The sequence below is a fragment of the Mercurialis annua genome, linkage group LG1-X, assembly GCF_937616625.2.
Source record: "Mercurialis annua linkage group LG1-X, ddMerAnnu1.2, whole genome shotgun sequence".
Taxonomy (NCBI): domain Eukaryota; kingdom Viridiplantae; phylum Streptophyta; class Magnoliopsida; order Malpighiales; family Euphorbiaceae; genus Mercurialis; species Mercurialis annua.
The window spans coordinates 9,752,368-9,773,478 of record NC_065570.1 but is presented as its reverse complement, the minus strand read 5'-3'; the positions used below and the strand labels follow the sequence as shown (position 1 = coordinate 9,773,478).

The 21,111-nt window shown below is 31.0% G+C and overlaps 2 protein-coding genes and 1 long non-coding RNA gene across 3 annotated transcripts; 1 reads left to right on the top strand and 2 right to left on the bottom strand.

Moving 5' to 3' along the window:
• Positions 1–1,204: 1,204 nt before the first annotated feature.
• On the bottom strand, positions 1,205–14,176 carry LOC126664470 (BEL1-like homeodomain protein 9). Its single transcript, XM_050356862.2, has 4 exons — positions 13,150–14,176; positions 2,458–2,828; positions 2,303–2,363; positions 1,205–2,157 (listed from the first exon to the last, which is right to left on the bottom strand). The coding sequence occupies exons 1-4, from the start codon at positions 13,939–13,941 to the stop codon at positions 1,624–1,626; spliced, it is 1,758 nt and encodes a 585-aa protein (XP_050212819.1). The 5' UTR covers positions 13,942–14,176; the 3' UTR covers positions 1,205–1,623.
• LOC126664471 (uncharacterized) lies at positions 4,916–6,007 on the top strand. The gene is made up of 2 exons (XR_007637422.2): positions 4,916–5,631; positions 5,736–6,007. It is a non-coding gene; the product is annotated as an uncharacterized LOC126664471 (long non-coding RNA).
• LOC126664469 (protein FAR-RED IMPAIRED RESPONSE 1-like) lies at positions 6,615–8,939 on the bottom strand. The gene is made up of 2 exons (XM_050356861.2): positions 7,081–8,939; positions 6,615–6,999 (listed from the first exon to the last, which is right to left on the bottom strand). The coding sequence occupies exons 1-2, from the start codon at positions 8,911–8,913 to the stop codon at positions 6,925–6,927; spliced, it is 1,908 nt and encodes a 635-aa protein (XP_050212818.2). The 5' UTR covers positions 8,914–8,939; the 3' UTR covers positions 6,615–6,924.
• Positions 14,177–21,111: the final 6,935 nt, after the last annotated feature.

Here is a 21,111-nt window from a genome sequence, read left to right as displayed (position 1 = left end):
AATTTAAACTTTAAATAATTTGTTGGTTGAAATTCTGAAGAAATCCTAGTAGTCTATTACAACTCGAGTTTAGGTCTGATAATACATTCGTAAATAGGATTGTACCAAATTCCTCTCGCTGGTCAATCCTGCTGAGGACATGAGGTAGAGCATCCCGCCGAGCGGCAGGATTTGCTTGCCGAGCAAAAGCTTCCTGGCAGGGCTGCTTCACAAGCTCTTGTTGAAGTGGGAAATTCCACATTATTTTTATGTGTAAATGGACTTGTGTTTATATATTAGTTGGACACCTCCACTAAACATCAATTGGTTTTAAGATGAAATCTAACATGGCATCAGATACTTTTCCATTCACACAATTTGGGTTTAGCCCGGCCAACGTAAGATGCGTGTGAGGTGGGATTTTGTTGCTCGGCCCGGAAACGCTACGCGTGAAGAAGAGTGTTGAAGTGGGAGATCCCACATTGTTTGTGTGTGAATAAACTTGTGTTTATATATTAGTTGGACACCTCCACTTAATACCAATTAGTTTTAAGATGGAAGATGGAATCTAACAGCTCCAATCCTGCCAAGCTGAAGATCTTGTCGGCCGGCAGGAATAGCTTCCTCAGCAGGAATGCTTCCCATACCACAAACGCTCCACGAAATTCACGAACTACATTGTTTTGATCTTTAAATGCTCTGCTTTACTCCAAATGCAATATCCTACAAATCAAATATTCTTTCAAGCAAACTCTCTTCACAATAATACAATTCACGCATTATATTTAGAAAAACGTTAAATAAATTCGGCGTATCAATAATCAAATATTTTTTCAAGCAAACTCTCTTCACAATAATACAATTCACGCATTATATTTAGAAAAACGTTAAATAAATTCGGCGTATTAATCTTAAAATTTATCGCCGATTGTTAGATCCTATATAGGCACCAGCAGTTGAGCACTAGACACCCTAATTCCATCCAATGACCTTTTCTTTGGATAGTCATGAATTTTTGAATGAATGAATGAAGAAATTTAAGTAGGGATTAGTTAAACAAATGTTGAATAGTAAAAGAACTTTAATATGGCTCGAGTCCAAAATATATTGATAAAGTTTAGTAATATTCATGAAATGAATCGATCTCTGGATGATTGTAGTATATTGAACTCAATTAACTTCTCGATTATAGTTCTACTTAGAAGCTGCTGCTTCGACAAAAGAATAAAAATGTACCATCATATTTCCTGCAATATATTCAGCATGTTTAATTTCTTCTACTCAAATTAAAAAGTATATACAAACATGATAAACCAACCAATGATGAATAGGATTGGGGTATTGCAAGATTCAGCTCAATTAACAAAAACAAAATCCCACATTTTGAGAAATTTGAGCTATTTCGACCATCCGGCCTACTCGGATGGTTTAATTTACCTATCAAGGTATAATTTTCTATCATTGATCAATCATAGATTTACAGAATAATTTTACACCAATCTCCACTTAGAAATGATATCAAGAGATTCATATACACTTCAATTCCATGAGCATACCTTGTTACAGCTTACAGGGCAAGCATATATGTGACCGCTTCTCGAAGAACACGTCTAGTACGAAAACACAATGTTAAACATCGCGTCTTCAGCCAACAAAATCATGCAAAAGTTGCCCTCCCATGACATCTCTTCCAAAGTGCCGATTATGTACTTCAAAACCACCCATTACAAATCCCTCGTTACTCGTTTCGAGACCGAGTCCAAAACGTTGAGCAGCATTCATAGGAAAGGACTCCGACAAACCTATCCCATTATTATTCTGGTGAAGGCCTAGTGTTAAGGAAACACCGCCACTTCCACCTGTGTTTATACCAACTCCTACCGGTGGATGGCTTGACATACTGTTGTAAGACAAGTTTAGTTGTTTCTCATTACCCATAGGTAAATCAGGAAGATCATTTCTAGTGCGCTTTAATGGGATGTCTTGAACTCTTTTAGAGGAGGTTGATGGATTATCTGACACTGTGGAGTTCGAATGAGGAGCGGGGTCGCTTGATTTATTGGCATTTTGGTCCTCCCGTTGTGTGCTCGTTTGTGCTTGCCGTGTTTCAAGCATGTGTATTTCTTCCACCATCGGCTTCCAGAGCCTTACTCTTGCATTGATAAACCAATTAGAAACCTGATTCACATTTCAATATCGTCAAAGGATGGACCCTTAAATCCGAACTGGAAAAAAAAAATCAAAAGTGGAAACTCTTCTGGAAAATCTAGTTTGTTAGAAAATCTAACAAAAGAGTAACACCTTAACAATGAAAAATTCATACCTGGTTCCGTGACAGACCGGTTTGTTTAGCCAACATTAGCTTGTCGGTATCTGTGGGATAGCTGCAACAGAAGACAGTTTTTATGATTCAAACCAGAATACATAGTTAATATTCAATAGACGAAAACTGTAAATTAAGAACCATTGGTTACTTACGGGTGTAAGAAATGCTCAAACAACCATGCCCGAAGGACAGTTACAGCACGCTCCGGAAGGCCCCTTTGTGGTCGCCAAACAGGCTGGTGCTCTATGAATCCTGCGCTCTGACTAGGCCTCTGGACATAAGGGCTTTTATCACTATTCCCAAACCTCATAGCCTCTTCTTTTCTGCGGCTCAGTTGGCCATGACCCTTATTAACGAACTGAAGCTGGTCCGTTATTGCATTCTTTATAGACCTGAAATGTTTGGACATGGTTTTCAAGGCCAAGTTTGCGTATGGAGCTGCATTGCCGAGCCCGGCAACGCATTCAAAAGATGCCACTACTGCTTGCATTTGCTGATAATAATGCTTGTATCTCTTGTAAACCTAGAAATAAAACATAAAAATATAAGTCAAAAAATATGAATTAGTAAGTCTAATGAGAATGGATTGAATAATGAATCCCAATCTGCTGGCTAGTAATCATTTTAAAGGAACACATCTTGATGCGCTAAACAATATACTGACCAAAAATTGATTTTAGCTTTGATACATTTTGTTTCTATTTTTTTACCATGTGGAGTTGGATTAACATAATTAATCATCATAAGTTTATGACAATCCTCAACATAAGAAGAAAATTGGTTTGCTTCAAGCTCGAATCAAATTCGAGTATTTATCAAGTTCGAATCAAATTCGAGCTCAAATAAAAAGAATACATTTTTTTAAAAGGGAAAAACAAATTCATTTTTGCTTTACAAAAACAAAGTATACTTACTGAAAAATTGATCGAAATTAGAAATTTTAGCACAAAATTGATCATTGAGTTTAAACAATGTAGATTCGCTCAACTTTTTTCGAATTGAACTTTGATTTAACAATATAAAGAGCAAAATGGTTAAATAAGTGAGTCTGATAAGATTCTCACGAACTGAACTCATATCCTCCAACGTTTTAATAAACTTACAAAACGATTTTGGTAATGAATATATATCAAATCCATGATATATGCATCTTGGAAAACAATATTCCATTGATAGATATCAAGTGAAAATAGATATCTAATACTATAAACTACACTTTAAACATGAATGTAAAAAAGATTTCTAAAGGATTAATTTGTAAAAATACTACAAATGATGTAATCATTTTAAAAATGTGATCATTTTAAAAAATGTGAAAGGTAAAGGAAAAAGATTTTGGTACAAGACACTACTGATCCAAAAATAAAAAACATTTTGGTATGGAGGAAGGCCTAAAAACTTGTTATCCTAAAAATGAGGACCAAGTGCTAAAATGCTCAATTTAATGAAGTTTTCCTTATAAATTTTCATTGCCTATAAGTTTTACAAGCAGCACCACAATTTTACATATCAATGCAATATATTATACTTCATCTGCATCATAATAATGACAATGTAGGGAAACTTGATCATAAAATTCCAAGTAATTAATAAAGGCAAGGTCCATCTAACCACTATAATAATTGAATTCCCTATGCCTGCCCCCATGATGACCAACCACTAAATGCATTACTACCATAACAAGAAGGCAAAATATATTTATCTATCCACAACTTTCGAATATATCATAACTTCAAAAAAAAATATTAATCTGATCTATCATTTTTTCGTCCTTTAATTTTTTAGAGTTGAAATGACGCAATATTACGTCCACGTGTACAAAAGTTATCCTACTTGTCATATAAAATTTCACGCCATGTCAACTAAAAACTAAGCATGGATATATTTGGGAATTAAAGACGATGGACCAAACTGACAAAATTTGTGGGTAGTTAAATACATTTTGCCTAACTAGAATCAAAGATCATGATGAATTAAGTAGAGAGAACATAAAGTGCACATGGAGGAATATTTAATTCCTTATAAACCTTATCTTTCTTCCTCAAAAGTTCAGAATCACATCCCATTTGGATAATTAGCTAACTTAGCATAAACCCACTTCAAATTCAAACCAATCCTTCAAAAAGTCCACACACTCATCTGTTTTCTGCATGTTAAGTTGGAATGGAATACAATAATTCATTTCCTATAGACAAACTTTATTTTATTTGGAGTATAAATCTTTTCAAATGGATTCTTCAATCACTTCATGCATAATAAGCCCAAAACATAGTCTTCTATTAGAACTCATTCTGTGGATGTCAGATACTTTATAATAACAATCTTTGTGCATATATTCTCTCTTATAATATAAAGATTTCATAAAAGATAGATTTTGTGATCATCGAGGCCAATATTTTATATCTTTCGAACAACAAAGAATCTAATTATGGATGAAAGCTATATATTATACTACACAATAGAGAATCAATTGTACACTGGTTCAAGCAATGACACTATCCCTAAAACATTACTCAATTATTGATATACAGATAGAATCTGTCCGGATAGAAACCCACTTTTTTTTAATTTAATTATTTAATTAAAAAATAATTACTCTTCTAACCTTACGGTCATTTTTTATTACCACTGTTAATTTTTAATTACTATTTACTTTTACATTTACTTTTAGTAATTAATGTTTATCTCTACAACTTATTTGAATTTAAAAAAAAATCTACTTTCTTGATATTATTTTTTTTGCCAGAGACCCTCTTGATATTCAGGAGTTGCCAAAATACCACCTCTTGTGCTTTGATTATTTTCTCCTAATTTTTGAACATTCTTCCAAAATTACACAGATCGTTCATCAATGGTCTTTTTTAATCTGATTTCAATGACATATTCCCAAATTTTTCTTCATTACTTGGTTGGCTTTTTTGTATAGATTACAGGTCTTATTGGTGACTTCCATTTTGTTTTTTTTTATCACGACTTGCTAAAAGTAAAGGAACTAGCTTTTGAACAGCCTACTCATGCTTTTGGTCTATCTTGATGAAGCCTTGTCATAATTGCATAACTAGTTTATGTATTGTTGACTCATGAAGTGGTGAGTTTGGATAGAATTTCAGATGGCTGGTTCATTAATGTGCAGGAAATTTTCCCTCTGTCTAGCATTAGAGATATTGTTCATAGATTCTTAATCATTATAACATAATGTGCTTCATAGTCAATTCTGTTACTCTGAATGTTTTTTTCTTACCTCACAAATTATGTATCTATTACATTTTGTAATGGCAGTGGTTATGCAATGACGAGTCCTCCCATGAGCCAAGACTAAAATTGAAGTATGTCTATATCTTTGAATTAATATACTACTATTCAAATTATCAAGTGTTTAACAAATGCCTATTCTGAAATACTGTTAATTGGTTTTGCAATCTCCTTTTAGGGCTTTTTTTTTATCATTATACAGATGTCTGGCAAGGGGAGCCAGAGCAGTGTTTCAAGCATATCCGGAAAATACAGCGCAGCGTGTGTTGATTTTGAAGTCTGCAATGCAGGCTGGATTTGCTAGAAAAGCCAGAGAAAAAAATTGTTCCTTAGTGTCACTATTTACTACATCTTGTGGGCCAAAAATGAAGCAATTTTTAAATTTGTGTGGTAGTCAATCAATTCAGATATTATTGTTTAGACTAATGCATTCATTTATAAATTGATTTATTTGATTAACTAGTCTCATTTTAAGTTAATTAGCCCCTGAACTTACAGTTCATGCACTTGTTCATATGTAAAGTTGAGCTTAACTGACTAAAACTAACCAAAAATGCAAAATACTAAGTCAGTAAAGTCAATTCACCAATCAAAAATGCTAAAGCCAATTCAGTAATCACAAATACCAAATTTTAACTTTGAGAATTGAAAAAGACCAATTCTATATCACTACAGAACTTAACAGAGAACTACAAAAAGCATATTACAGAATTAAACACTAAATTATAAATGCAGTACATGAACACATATTCAGAATTAATCATCTTAAACACTCAAAAATAAGAAATTATGCAAGTGTAGAAACAGACAAACAATATTCAGTAAAATCAAAATCAATAAAACGAGGCGATTTAAAAACAGACAAACAATATTCAGTAAAATCCACAAGTGCAACCAAAATTAACAAAGTAGAGTAGTAGCTTATAAGTAGTAATTAAATCTCAATAGATAAAATAGACGAGCAATAAAGTTTCGAATCTTGAATATGTTTGGTTCTAATATTACTTAAGACCTTTCATATGAGTAATGAACATGGAAAAACACTAATATGGCAGCATTTAAAAAAGCAACAAAAAACTTTATGAATAATTGATTGCAAAAGCATGTGAATAGCCAGCAAAAAACCCTCTGTGCACAGATACAAAACAGAGGAATCAAATGGTAGACTACCCACAAATGAAGAGACAGATGGGTTAATCTAACAAAACTACAATACTTAAACTTCTCTATTATTAAAGTTCCAATAGAACAACCACAAATTTGAATTTTTTTGGCAAGAGTTCCTGATGACATCTTGTAAGACAAAAAACTACTATCTAAGTCCAGTTGAGATTTGCATTACGCAGCAGATAATATTATCGATTCTTCTAAATAACTTGACTGCCTTGAGTATCAATAACTGGTTGGTTCAAATCCACTGATTGTTCCTCCCTTTCATTAAGCTACACAAATTTTAAACAAAAATCATATTAACTTTCATTAAATATAAAATTAACTTGAATATAAAATTAAAACAAAATTACCTCAGTAGTATTCTCCGTTCTAGCATTATTTTTGCGACGTCTACCTCGCTGAGAACCATTTGTTGCACGCCTATTGTTCCGACTAGAAGTATTTTGTTCATGCCGTGATCTTAATCGGTTACTTTTTGGTCTTCCACGACTCCGAACTACATTAGGATCTAAAACAGGAGGTCTATCAAATTCGTCGTTCTCAACTCTAGTTCCTGTACTAACTCCATTAATATCAACTCCATGACATGATATTCCATCATTCATTTTCAATAAATCATTCTTCAAAATTTCCAAACGGCCTTTTATGAATTCCATTTTAAAACTTTCATTCAATGCCAAGTCAGTACAATCTTGAAACAGACGCTCCGCTTCTTGATACTTTTTATATTCATCAGTCATATGTGGATAACCACTGGCTGAAACAATTTTAGAATGCGGTCTGTAAACATCCTTTCTCCACCTCCTCAGAATGTATCTATCATTTATTAAGCTTATGTCTTTCGTAGCCATAACTTTAAAAATATGACAACAAGGTATTCCCCTAAACTCAAATTTTTTACAATTGCAATTCAGGTACTCTCCATTTTCTCTGAATTCAACGGTATACATAAATTCTTTATGATACCGATTGTTAGCTATGGGTCGCTCTAAAATGTTGAGTTTCTCAATACCAACCTCATCCTCATCAGCCCCTGCTTGATCATCATCCGGTGGAATCACATGACAATACCAAGAGCGCTTAATTTCAGCCTGAACTTCTGTGAACATCTCATTTGTATAAACTAACTGAAATTGTTTCTCCCATTCAAAATCTGATATGCAACTTAAAGTTCTATTTTTTGAATCAAAATCAGAAGTGAACTCTTTCTGAATCTTATCACTAATCGCAATTTCATACTGCTCAACAAATTGTTTTAGGGTACTCGTCGAATGAATATAACCATCAAAAAATGCATGCATCCCCTCACTTCTTTGAGTAGAAGCCATACCAGCCCAAAAATGATGATTCAAATAGACAGGTACCCAACTTTCTCTCTGGCTATACAAATCAAGCATCCATTCATGATTTTCTAGTTGATGTTTTGCTACAAAATTATTCCAATTCATCTTGAACAAATCAATAGTCAAGCTATGATAAATTATATCTTTAAACTCAGTGATTGCATTATGAAAATTGGCTAGATTTTTGAACTTTTGTGGTAGCTTGTGTAAAATATGCCAAATACAATATCGATGAATTGTATTTGGCATAACTTCCCTCACAGCTGCCTTGATACTTTCACATTGATCAGTTAAAATACCAAAAGGATGCACATTACCCATTGCTTCTAACCAATTCATAAAAAGCCACTTGAATGAGCTTATATTTTCATGTGTAAGTAAAGCACAACCCAATAAAATTGATTGACAAAATTGATTAACACCAATAAAAGTAGCAAAGGGCATGTTATACTTGTTCACAAGATAAGTTGTATCGAAACTCACCACATCATGAAATTCTTCATAAGCAGCTCTCCCACGAGGATGAATCCACAAAACATTAACCAATCTTCCTTCATCATTGACATCCATTAGATGAAAAAAATTACGGTCATGTTGTTGCATTGTCATGAATAACTTTCGAATTGCTTCAGCGTCCCCTTCTCCCAGTCTCAGTCTTCTTCTGCTCTCAATGAAATTTCTGCAATCCTTAGGTAAACACCCTATGTTATTCGGTCCACCGGCTTGAACTTGAAGCATTCTAACACTCTTACTAGGTCTAACTCCAGCAATATCATTTGCTTCTAATTGTCTTTTCAAATTAATAGTTAAACTTCTATGGCCAACCATTAAACAAGACATATCAGGATGTAATTCATGATTATGGGTTGTTACAATTTTAGCCATTTTTGGGATATTTAGAACCTTTTCTAGCCATTCGCGAAAAAATTCAAAAAATTGTCATTCGTGAATAGGTTAAATTAGCCGATTTTGATTGATTTTGGTAAAAAAAATTCAAATATTCCATATCAATCAAAATCGGCTAGTTTAGCCCATTTACGAATGATAAAAATTTTGATTTTTTTCGCAAATGGGTAGAAAAGGTTCTAAATATCACAAAATGGGCTAAACTAGACAATTTTGAAAGGTTTGGTTATAACTGACAAGATTCTCAAACGTTTGGTATTTTATTAAAATTAACCCTATATATTTTTGTAATAACTATTTTCTAAATTCAAACATTTACGTTTTTTTATCAATTACGATCAAACCTTTAATTTTTTTTAATTGACTAAAAGTTCAAAAAGATTCCTTATTTTAACTTACTAAATTAATTACCCATAAACAAATTTTACTACAAAACTTTTTAATTCATATATCTAAATTTTAAGGTATTTTTCTTAATTTATTAAAAGATTCTTTATTAATAATATACTTTAGTCCCAATATATTATTTTATCAAATTTATATTTTCAAGTCAGTCTATAAAGTTTAACAGAAAAAAAAAATTATATACGTGTGGAATAAAAATTATATACTTTAGTCCCAATATTCTTTATTAATAATATACTTTAGTCCCAATTAAATTTCTAAATTGATCTTTTTGCATTAGATTAACTTTTTATATTAAATTGATCATTTTTGAAGAATTCTTTTGAACTTTTGTCAAATATATAAAGATCAATTTTATGCTTTAGGGTACAATTGAAATGAAAAAAATGAAAAATGGGGTGAAATTGACAAATTTTTAACGTCGGGGTAGGATTGAAAATGGGATGAAAGGTCGGGATTTTTTAAGGCATTAAGCCTTCTAAAAATAGCCAATTATGAGTTACTGATCCAAACTTTTAAAAATTGGATATAACCGACACATAAACACTCAAAATGAGGTAATTTAGTCGATTTCAAAAGATTTAGATATAACTGACCTCAAATATAAAGATTTTATATTTTTAAGTGATACATTTTAGTTTTAGCGAAATTTGAAGATTAAAAGGACTTTCTTAATTACTTCAAATTTTATACGCAAAATAATATATGTTTAATACAAAATATTATATATATTTTTGTGATAGCTATTTTCTAAATTCAAATATTTATGTTTTTTTATCAATTACGATCAAAAAAATTACGATCAAATTTTTTAATTGCCTAAAAGATCAAAAAGATTCCTAACTTTAATTTACTAAATTAATTACCTATAAACAAATTTAAATAAAAAAAACTTTTTAATTACTATATCTAAATTTTAAGTTATTTTCCATAATTTATTAAAAGATTCCTTATTAATAATATACTTTAGTCTCGATATGTTATTTTATCAAATTTATATTTTCAAGTCGGTCCATAAAGTTTAATAGAAAAAATATCATATACGTGTAGAATAAAATGGGTGTTTTGATTCAACTTTTCAATGAAATCCCAACCGTTTACTTTCTAACAAACTCGATTTAATGGTTTAGTGAAATTTTTTTTCTAAAAATTGTTGGTAACTTTTTGAATTTCTAATAACTATTTTTAGAAAAGTCATATTTGAAATTTATCAATAGCTTGTAGCTATTTTAATAATGTTATTTTTTAGACAAAAATTCCATATTAATATTATATTTAACAAATCTCATCAAATTACCATTGTCTTTCAACTATCAGTTAAGACGCAGAAAAACTTCGACAAAGTTGCATGTCCCGTTTCGGACTAGTCTGATCAACCGAAAAAATAAGAATCAACCAACTATCTGACCTAACTAATATAGAGAACAACAAATCCGATCTAACCAGGTTTAATCAGATTGACTGGATAACTCAAATTGACTTGTAGTTGAACAAATGGATGAAGGCGGTTGAGCCTTCAACTTAGTCCTTATTTTTACTTTAAAATGAGTTTAGTCAATTAATTCAACCACTGGTTGAATCACTTGAGTCGAAAACTTCTGACAACAACGTTTGATTTTCATACGCCATCTTATTATTTGTAGTGTTTTAAACTATAAGCTACATTTTAATTTTAGTAAAATTTGAAGATTAAAACAACTATTTAATCTTTAATTTCTTCAAATTTTATATACAAAACAATATATGCATAATACTAAATGTTATATATTATTTTGTAGTCTAGTATTTTGACCTAGCCATTTTTTAAATGGGCGATGTTAAATAAATTCGTAAACTATGTCTGTTTTTCAATTTAATTACAAATTTTAAAAACGTCTCAATTGTATGTAAAAGGTTTAATTTGTGCTTTCTGTGATGACGTGTCCCTCTATTCCATAAGCTGAACTGGCCTTTTATGTTATTTTAGTGTTTGGAGCGGGGACAACGCAGTGTATGTATGTTCTCTTGGAAGTTAAATTTTAAAATTGTTATTAAGAAGCTTTTTAAATACTATATCCAAATTTTAAGGTATTTTCCATAATTGTTTACAATATTCTTTATAATTATTTTATCAAATTTATATTTTTAATTTAATTTTTCCAATACTTTACTTTTTTTTGGAGAATTTCCAAATCTCCTAGTATAATCCAACTCATGTCCTTTTTAAATCATTATCGGAATTTTAATAAAAAAAAATCTAGTGCGATTTAATTTCTAATTTCACTTTTCCGGTTAAAATTTAGCATACATGTAAAATAAACATTTGAAATTACAGAGTATTATAGTATATTTGATAATAATACAAAATAAATTGAACTAGACAATATATTTACCAAAAAAAGCATCATATACATTATATGAAATAAAATCAATAATACTTTTAGAAGGGATCTCGAACCCAATTATGTAATCTGTCCAGCAAATCTGGCCCAGTACTGACGAATCCAGCTACTTCTATAAGCTATTCCAGATTCACCCAAATTTGATATTGACCCCGGTTTGAACCTGAAGAACTGTATCAATGAGACGAAGAACTAATTCCGTATTCTGCTCGAAAATTGAATCGGACATGAACCACCCGCAAATAAGTGATGAATACAGACCATTCAAATCGACGAGTTTTAAAAGTATTCCTAGTCTTACATGTATATTCAATTACAAATGGTACTAGCACGACCAGGTGGCGACTCCACGTATTTCAAAACCAATTCAGATCACGGGTCGACCATAAGCCTGGACGAGCGGGTCCCGTCGGAAACCGCTCCGGTCACAACTTTCATATTTGGACTCTTCCATAAAAGATAATGCCGAGATTCTTGCTAAAAAAACTAATAAAAAAATTAATAACTATAATTTTTGAATATTTATCTTAATTTATTTTAACACAGTCAAATATTTTATTTATAAATTAATATGTGAAAGACATTTAAAAAATATAGTAGCCCCCGAATAATAATTTTTTTTAAACTATAGGTTATGCCATAGTTGTCAAATGTTTGAATTGGGCTAACAAACATTGCTTATCTCTAACTAATTTTAAAAGATTGCACTTTGATGATATGAAAAAGAAACAAAAAAATTATCCTATAACTGCTATTCGAAATTGGCTAACAAAAAATATCTTTTATTGAAAAATAAAATATACCTGATGTAAAAAGATTTGAATTTTTCCTATCTATTTTTTACACGTAAATAGTTATTTATTTACTAAGGTTACAATTGTCTTTTTATTTTCAGTTTTACTTAATTAACCTTCAAATACTAAACCAAAAGACCAAAATAGGCCTTTCTATCCGGATAGATTCTATCCGGATAGCTTTTTCCAATAAATTAATGGATCCCACTGTGACACAATTCTTGGTTTCCACAAAACATCCATCTCGAACAAAGATTACCAACCAGACAAAAAATATGAACTTCAATATTCAGTTAGTATATTGAAGTTTAACTCTGGGTAGCACGGACACAAGAAAACGGAACACTTGAAATACGCATACGGCGAAACAGTGTTATTTTAAGGTTTTCTATGTAAAAAATGAAATTTTGTGTTCGAAACCTAAGTGTCCGACATGTTCCCGAAACAGGATATGATTATTGAATAAAGTGTCGGTGCTACCTAGGTTTAACTCAATAGATGATGTGTTTAGACTAATTTTTTTATAGTTAAAAAATGCAAATATGTAAACTTTTTTTAATAAAAGAAACAAGATTGCATTAAATATATACCTCATCTAGCATTGAAATTAGTCTAGACTTGTTCCTCTGACTCTCATCTTCATCACCAAAACTAAGTGGATCATCAATAATTCCGCATGAATTCAAACACTCAACAGGAGGATCCATCAAAGAAACATCCGCCGTTAATTTTTCACTGTCAAGTCCTCTACCCACATCACAAAACTCTTCAAGTAATAGCTGAGCAGGCTTCAAAAACCTCGATCCCTTCAAAATCGAAGCATACCCAGTAAACGGACCTAACGGAGCCGTAGTTCTAGACACCTCAACTGCCGTCAAATTCGCGCCACTACCTGTATAACCACCACCTCCATCATCCCCACCACCACCACCACTACCACCGCCGCCGCCTTTATCACCGTAAAATCTTTGCAAATTAAGCTCTAAAGGGAGATTGGCTTGTTGGGTATGGTGAGAAGACAAAGATAAAGACAAGCCTTGTCCAGTTGAAGACAAAGACTCTGGCTTAAACGGTAACGTTTCGAACTCTCTGAGCTGGTGATAAAGAAACGGGTTTGCAATATCACTAGGGTTTAGAGGCAAAGAAGAACAGTGACGTGGATCCAAGTACGAAGAAGAAGAAGTGGCATGATTACCATTCAAACCAACGAACCCCATTAAATTACTATTAAGACCTTCTTCCTTAACAAGAAGAGAAGAAAAAAGAGAGGGATCGTAAGGAGGAAAAAACTGAGGGTGAGTTTGAAGTACGTTAATTCTGAGCTTATCTCTTCTGCTTTGTTGTGGGACATGGTAGGGTTCCATTTCGTAAGCCTCCGCCATAGACAGATGCCCACTTTTTTCTTAGTTTAAAGCAAAATTTTAAAACTGAGTTTTAAAAGAAGAAATATTTTAGGGGAGTGGAGGAGGGTAGTGTTGTCATTATGGAAATTTAAGAGATGAACAGTGGAGGAGATATGGGTGATCACTGATGACGAAATGAAAGGCTATCATGAGCTTTCTTCTGCAGAAAAAATGGCAGGTTTTTTTCTTTTTTTCTTTTTTGATTTTCTTTAGCATTAGATATGTGAAGAGAGAGAGACTGAGCATATCTATCTACATATATCTATGTATGGCAAATCTACTTTTAGGTTCCTATAATTTTAAAATTTTCTTTTAAATTTTTTCATCTTTATTTAGTACACATTTTTAAAATATTTAAAAAAATTAGGTATCGTTTGCAAGAAAATGGAGCATGCATTATACTAATCATGAAATGTGTGCATGTAATTTGCTGGGGTGGAGGTCATTTTACACCAATGAATGAGTGTCACCTCAGTATTGTGCATGAATTGGAGAAAAAGTGGTAGTTCGTGTATAAAAATGAGAAAATTTAAACTGCGTGATTAAAATGAAAAAACGTATAAAATTCGTGATTTTTTTTTGACATTAACCAAATTAAATTTAAATGTTCATCTAACTCGGCAATCTGACAAAGACAAAATTGACCATATTAGTAAACTTTATGAGATCATACATAAATAAAAAATTATAAATAGAAGAGTCTTAGAACAAATAGCAAATGGATTTATTGAATAATAAATTTTTAAAAAGAGTCAGATAAATAAAAAGTGAGAAATATAGGAACCTTTTGAGAAGTTAGCCATATATATATATATATATATATATATATATATATATATATATATATATATAGAGTATATGATTATAAAGAGAGAAGGGTTTTGGGTTGCTAATTTGACGCATCCTAAAAAACCACACGCATCGAAATTCATAATTCACTCACTGAGTTGCATTTGCATACACAGAAATTTAACACAAAACAGCAAAATCTTTGTTTTACTTAAGATTGCAATACAACAGTCAGTCAGTCGTCATCTGCTTTCTTTTTCTGTTTCTCAATGGAGAAGGTTTAGAGAGCATAGGGTTTCGAGAAACCGGAGGATGACCGGTTGTTTCCGGTTATGTTTTTCTTATTCAACTAACATTTACATGCTATGCTGTGTTTCAGATATTTCTGACATTTTGGGTTTTTGTCGTTTTCTATAATTTGTTTCCATTCTTTTTATTAAGACTAGGAATTTTTTTCCTTCTTATTAATATAGACATATCTATAGGTGAGCATTTGGTTGGTTCGATTTAACTGTTCAGTTAAATAGGCAAAACCAAACTCACTGAACAAGAACTTATAATTAAAAATCAAATCGATATAATAAGAAGTTTTTTAAAAAAAAAGCAAACCGAATAAGATAGGTAAAAAATTTCAAAAACTCAATTTTTTTGATTAATTCGGACAGTTCATTATATTTGGATAATTTAAAATTCAAACTGATGATAGCCGAATAATCAAAATTTCTTTTATATGTGTTTTTAAAAACGGTTGGTGCCTTTAATTGTGTGTGCGTGCCATAGGGTTATATCTCAAAAATAAGATTTTTAAAAATTATCAAGCGATTGTAAGTGATCTTCAAAAGACATAAATAATCTAAAGATTTTTTAAACTAATCTTTTGAGAACGTCTAAAAATTTAAAAAAAGATTTTTTGAAAATGGAAAGGTAAAAATTAGTACTATAGTTGAAATTGCAATTGAAATAATGTTAAAGAACAAAAAAAATATAATTAAGGTACAAGTGATTTCATAAAATTAAAACATTAGACATTGAGACTTTTTGAGGGTTTCTGTGTTTTTGTTGAATTTGGTTGGGGGATATAACAATGTCTTCTTCTTTTATTTATAGAGTTCTTCCGAAAAAATGTCAGATTCTAGCCTTTTATTTACTATCCACATTCTCCACTCTATAAAAAATAGCCACTTTGAAAAACAGCCAGAATGCTCACTTCTTCTCAATTGCCACGTTCTCCACTTTCTTCACTATAAGAAAACCGTCATTTTAATAAACTGTTGCGGCACGTGTTAAAATTGGAGATCATGCCCTATAGGTAAATTGGAGATCTTGAATTATTGGAGATCCTGAGCTTCTGGCATTCTGGAGATCCTGAGCCTTTAAAGAAGTAGAGATCATGATCTTCTGGAGATCCTGAACTTCTGGCACCTTGGAGATCATGAACTTACAGTAAATTGGAGATCCAGAGCTTCTAGCAACTTGAATATCCTAAGCTTCTTGAGATCTTGAACTTCTAAAGAACTTGAGATCTTGAGCTTCTAAAGAACTTGAGATTTTGAGCTTTTAACAACTTAGAGATCCTGAGCTTTTGGGTTATAGATCTTTTCTTTATTTTGGGCCTTGGACATTTTAATTTTGTTATAAACATATTTTAACCAAACCAAACCAACTAAGATTTATCGGTTCGGTCGGTTAATTCGGTCGCCCATTTTTTTATCACTCCTAGACATTTTCAATAAAATGCTGGAAAAATAAAAAAAAGTTAATTATAAGAAAAAAAATTATGTTTAATTTATAACATTTAATTGTATAGCTTTATAAATTTTTATTAATAAATTTTAAGTAAAGCTTTTTCAGAATAATGAAAGATGTTACTATTTAATTTTTAATTTCTCCGTAACTTTTTAAAAGTCGACCGTTTTTCTCTATCGTTTGATTAAAATTCACTAGTATCCTTTTTCATTAATTTAAAAGTCATTTTATTAAAAGTAAAGTTTAATTTAGTTAATGAACTTATTTTTTAAATTTTTTTTTGATAAATTCATAAAAAATCTAAACAACTTTATATTATTTATTTATAATAATTAATATAAATATTTTTAAATAGGTATAGTGAAAAACATAAAATTTATTTAGTTATTTTTTAAAAGTAAATAAGACATTTTTTTGTTCTATTTTGATGCTATTTACAAACTTTATAGTCCAATATTTTTTTTATATGATCTAATTTTGGATCATATATAATTTAAATTTTAAACTAAAGTTACTAAACATAATGAATTAAATTTTAAACTTTTTAATAAACTAATTATGTTATAATTAATTAATTTTTTAAAAATAAATTATTCATATTTAAAATAAATTTTAAAGATTATTATATTATATTTAATAAATATTTAAATAAATGTTTCATATTTAAAATATATCTAAGTAGACATTAATGTCATAAATAGTATAAAAAACCCTCTTCCTCACAAAATTCTCTATTTATTCTTAATTAAATATAAATAAATTTAGTGTTGATTACATATAAAATAATCACCTTTACAAGAAATCTCAAGAATAACCTGATCTTTAAAACGTGTCAATTCAGGGCACCATCTTTCGTTTTTTTTTTTTTAAAAACAACATCAACAATTTTTAATGGCATTTTAATTTTCTGACATGGCATGACACGTGGCACTCCTATCGGATTTCTAAGTCAGCGAAATTTTACCTAAAAATGTGTTCATGTTGTTTTTTAAAAAAATGAAAGGTGATGTTCTGAATTGACATGTTTTAAAGGTCGTGTTATTTTTTAGATTTCGTATAAAAATGGTGATTTTATATGTAATCAACCTATAAATTTAATACATAAACAATTAATTGTTTAAATAAAAAATCACCAAACTCATCCCGACATTAAAACCTGTCTAACTGCCCCGCAGCTATCTAACTTTGACATCACAACCGCCCGAAACCGATTCGGGTCCAACCCAATCTAACCCTCGTCCTCCATGGAAGGAGGACTAGCAAGGTCTGCTCGTCCTCCTTCCATGGAGAACGAGCAGTGTTCCGGCAGCGGGTTCGAAGGTGTGTCTGAAGGCGGGTCCGAGCTGGTCAGTGACTGGTTCGAGAAAAACGGTGGCAGACTAAGTCGAAAGTTGACTCATGTCGATTTTTAATTTATTTACAAAATTAATTAAGAATTAAAATAGTTTCAATTTGATTATGTTTTTTTTGTTAGTTTTAAAGATGAAGGATTTATTTGTACTTTTTTGAATGAAAAAGAATATAATTAAATTTAGTTATTTGGATGATTTCATCTTTGAAGTAATAAAATTTGTCAGAAATTGAAAAATTAGGGTTCAATTGAAAACGAAAAAAAATCAAAAGTTGATAAAATTGACAATTTTTTAACGTCATAGTAAAATTGAAAAGGAGTTCAAAGATTATGGATTTTTGAGCGATTAGACCTTAATATTTCTATAGTAGTTAAACAGTTAAAATATACAAGATAATTAACTTACGTTGGAGATTTTTACACTCCATCTATTTGTAACCACACTCCAATTTAACAGCATTAGACTAATTTGTCCTCATTTTAACTTTTAAACGTAAATTTTATTGTTTTCTTTTTAATTATTAGTTCACAAAACAACATTCCTCTATATATAAAAATTTGCATGTAGCAAATATCCAGTTATCTCATGTTAATCTTACATGTATTCTATAGGATAATACGCTGAAAATATAAACAAGTCTAGAAAGCTGTTAAAGGAAAGCGATAAAGCATGTGAGACGCGCATATGACTTGATATGGACTAGTGTGTGAGGCATGTAGCAAATACTCCTAAACAAGCATCTAATTTTGGTGGTTTCTATAGCAGACAGAAGTGAGTGTTAGTCATTTTGCATGCACGAAAGCCACAACCGGATGTACATGTGATATTGATTTTATTTTAAGTTATCTTGAATGCCTATACAACTACCAGTTAATTTTTCATGTCAATCATATCATTTCTAAGTGATTTGGTGGTTTGATGGATTAAGAATTAAGTTAACGTGGTTAAGTCATTAAACTTGTTAATATAGAATCTGGACATGATTTGGAAAGCGCATTAACATTGCAAACATATACAAATGCAGTTGATGCATATATAAATTTAGGAAAACTTTTTAACCTTAAAGGACTAGAGCGTATGACGCTCGTCTGTTATCTGGATGTTTGTATGATTAGAATTTGGAGTCGGTCAGAACATAGAATTTCTTCGTCTCACCGATAGAAATCCACCGGTCCAAACAAAGGTGTATTCCGAGTTCAAACAAATCCGAAATTTCTTCTGCAAGTTTTTGATCTTTAGTGGGCTTGAGCTTCACAGCCTGTTTGGCTCGGCAGGTTACAAAAATGGATCTTAAGCCCGAAATACATTGAGTCTGGCACATTACAATAGATGATATAAAACTACAACTAAATACTATGGGCTCAAACGGTAAATTCGAGCTCAAATGAGTCCAAAAACACAAAAACAAGAATTGAATCAAATTTGAAAAATATGGAGGTTTTGAGAACAAAAAACACTGCGCCAAGACAGGTGGCGCCAACGCCACTAAGCTGAGGATGGCACCAAAGTAAGGTGGCGCCGCGCCACCCTTACTAGGTTTCGGGGGGCAGTTCTTGAGGTTCAGAATTATTTAAAAACTACGCTACTTAGAAAGTAATCACAACATTTTTGGCCATATTTACCTAATTTTCCTCGCTATCCTAGATATGGTTTTATTTACAAAAATAATCCTTTTTCAATTAGGGCTTCACTTATCCAAACATAATTTTTTTTCACAGCTGCATCTCTTTTTTTCTCTTCATCCTCCCAAATCTCTTTACTTCTCTCTTCCTCTATTCTCAAATATCTCTTTTAGAAGCAACTGCCTCTCAGATTTACGAGCATAAAAAACTGGCATTTTTCAATGGTTTTCTCGTCGTCATCTCGATGGTTTTCTCTCGACGTCGTCTTGCTTTCGCTGGTTTTCTCGACTTCTCGACATCGTCTTTCTTTCGGTGATATTCTCGATGTCATCTTTCTTCCGGTGATATTTTCGACATTGCCTTGTTTCCGTTAGTTTTCTCGACGTCGTCTTTCTTCCATCGGTTTCCTTGACGTCGTCTTTCTTCTGTGATTTTCTCGACATCGTCTTTTAGATTTTTTATGGTAGTTTAATTTTTTTATAGTTTTTGTGATTTTTTTAATTTTTCTACACAAATTATTATCTATATATTGTTCTCTTATTCATATAATTGTACTCTTATTTTGATGCTACTGATTTTGTTTACAACGCATCGATTATATTTTTGTGATTTTTTATGATAGGGGTGTATGGAAAAAGTAAAAAAAATTGTAGAAATTCATAGCATTAGTTGTATTTTATTAAACCGTGTGAGAAAATGAAAGTGAACAGCTTTATTCGGAAGGAGTAGTATTTAGACCGAATAACTAACCAATTGATTGAATGAGTAATATAATACTCTCTCCGTTATATAATATTTGTCGCATTTAATTTTGACACAAGTAAAAAAATAATTAATATGTCTAAACTTATAAACACTTTTATTAAATTAACTCTACATTGAAATTTTTTACGTTTATCCTTACTATTTTTACTTGTTTATTTATCTGTGAATTGATTATGTTTTTGTGATATTTTTATGATAGAGGTGTATAGAAAAAGTAAAAAAAAAAATTGTAGAAATTCATAGCATTAGCTGTATTTTCTTAAATATAGCAATTAATTCTCTCTTGATATTCTAGAGTAACAAATATTATAGATCAACAAAATTTCTCAAATGCGACAAATATCATGAACTAGAGGGGGAGTACTTGAGATATTACTGATGAGATATCTCAAATGATAAAAATACTGGGCGGCAAACTACTAAATCGTGAGTGTAAATTCTCCTACAAACACTTTCACGCTCTAATTATCAAAGTAAAACTAATATAAATAATCAATATTTTTTGGAAAAGTTAGAATTTGTTTTGTAAAGTTTAAACGTCAAGTTTAAATCGTAAAAATAATAAAAGAACAAAGGATCACTTTACCCCCCGAACTTGGCACAAAGTATTAAAAACGTCCAAATTAGCAAAACGGGATCACTTTTACCCTGAACTTGTCAAATTTGGTACAAAAACCCCCTTCCCCACTCTCACCTAAGAGAGTGAGGCACACTTTCTGGTTTTAGAGGTGGTTGTTTTTTTCCTAGGTGGTTTTTAATGGTGAAATATTTAAAATGATCCTAATTTTTTTAATATTTTATAAATTAATCCCTAATAATTAAAAAAAACAATTTAATTTAAAAACCTTATACATCAAAACTAAATTAACTAAAAA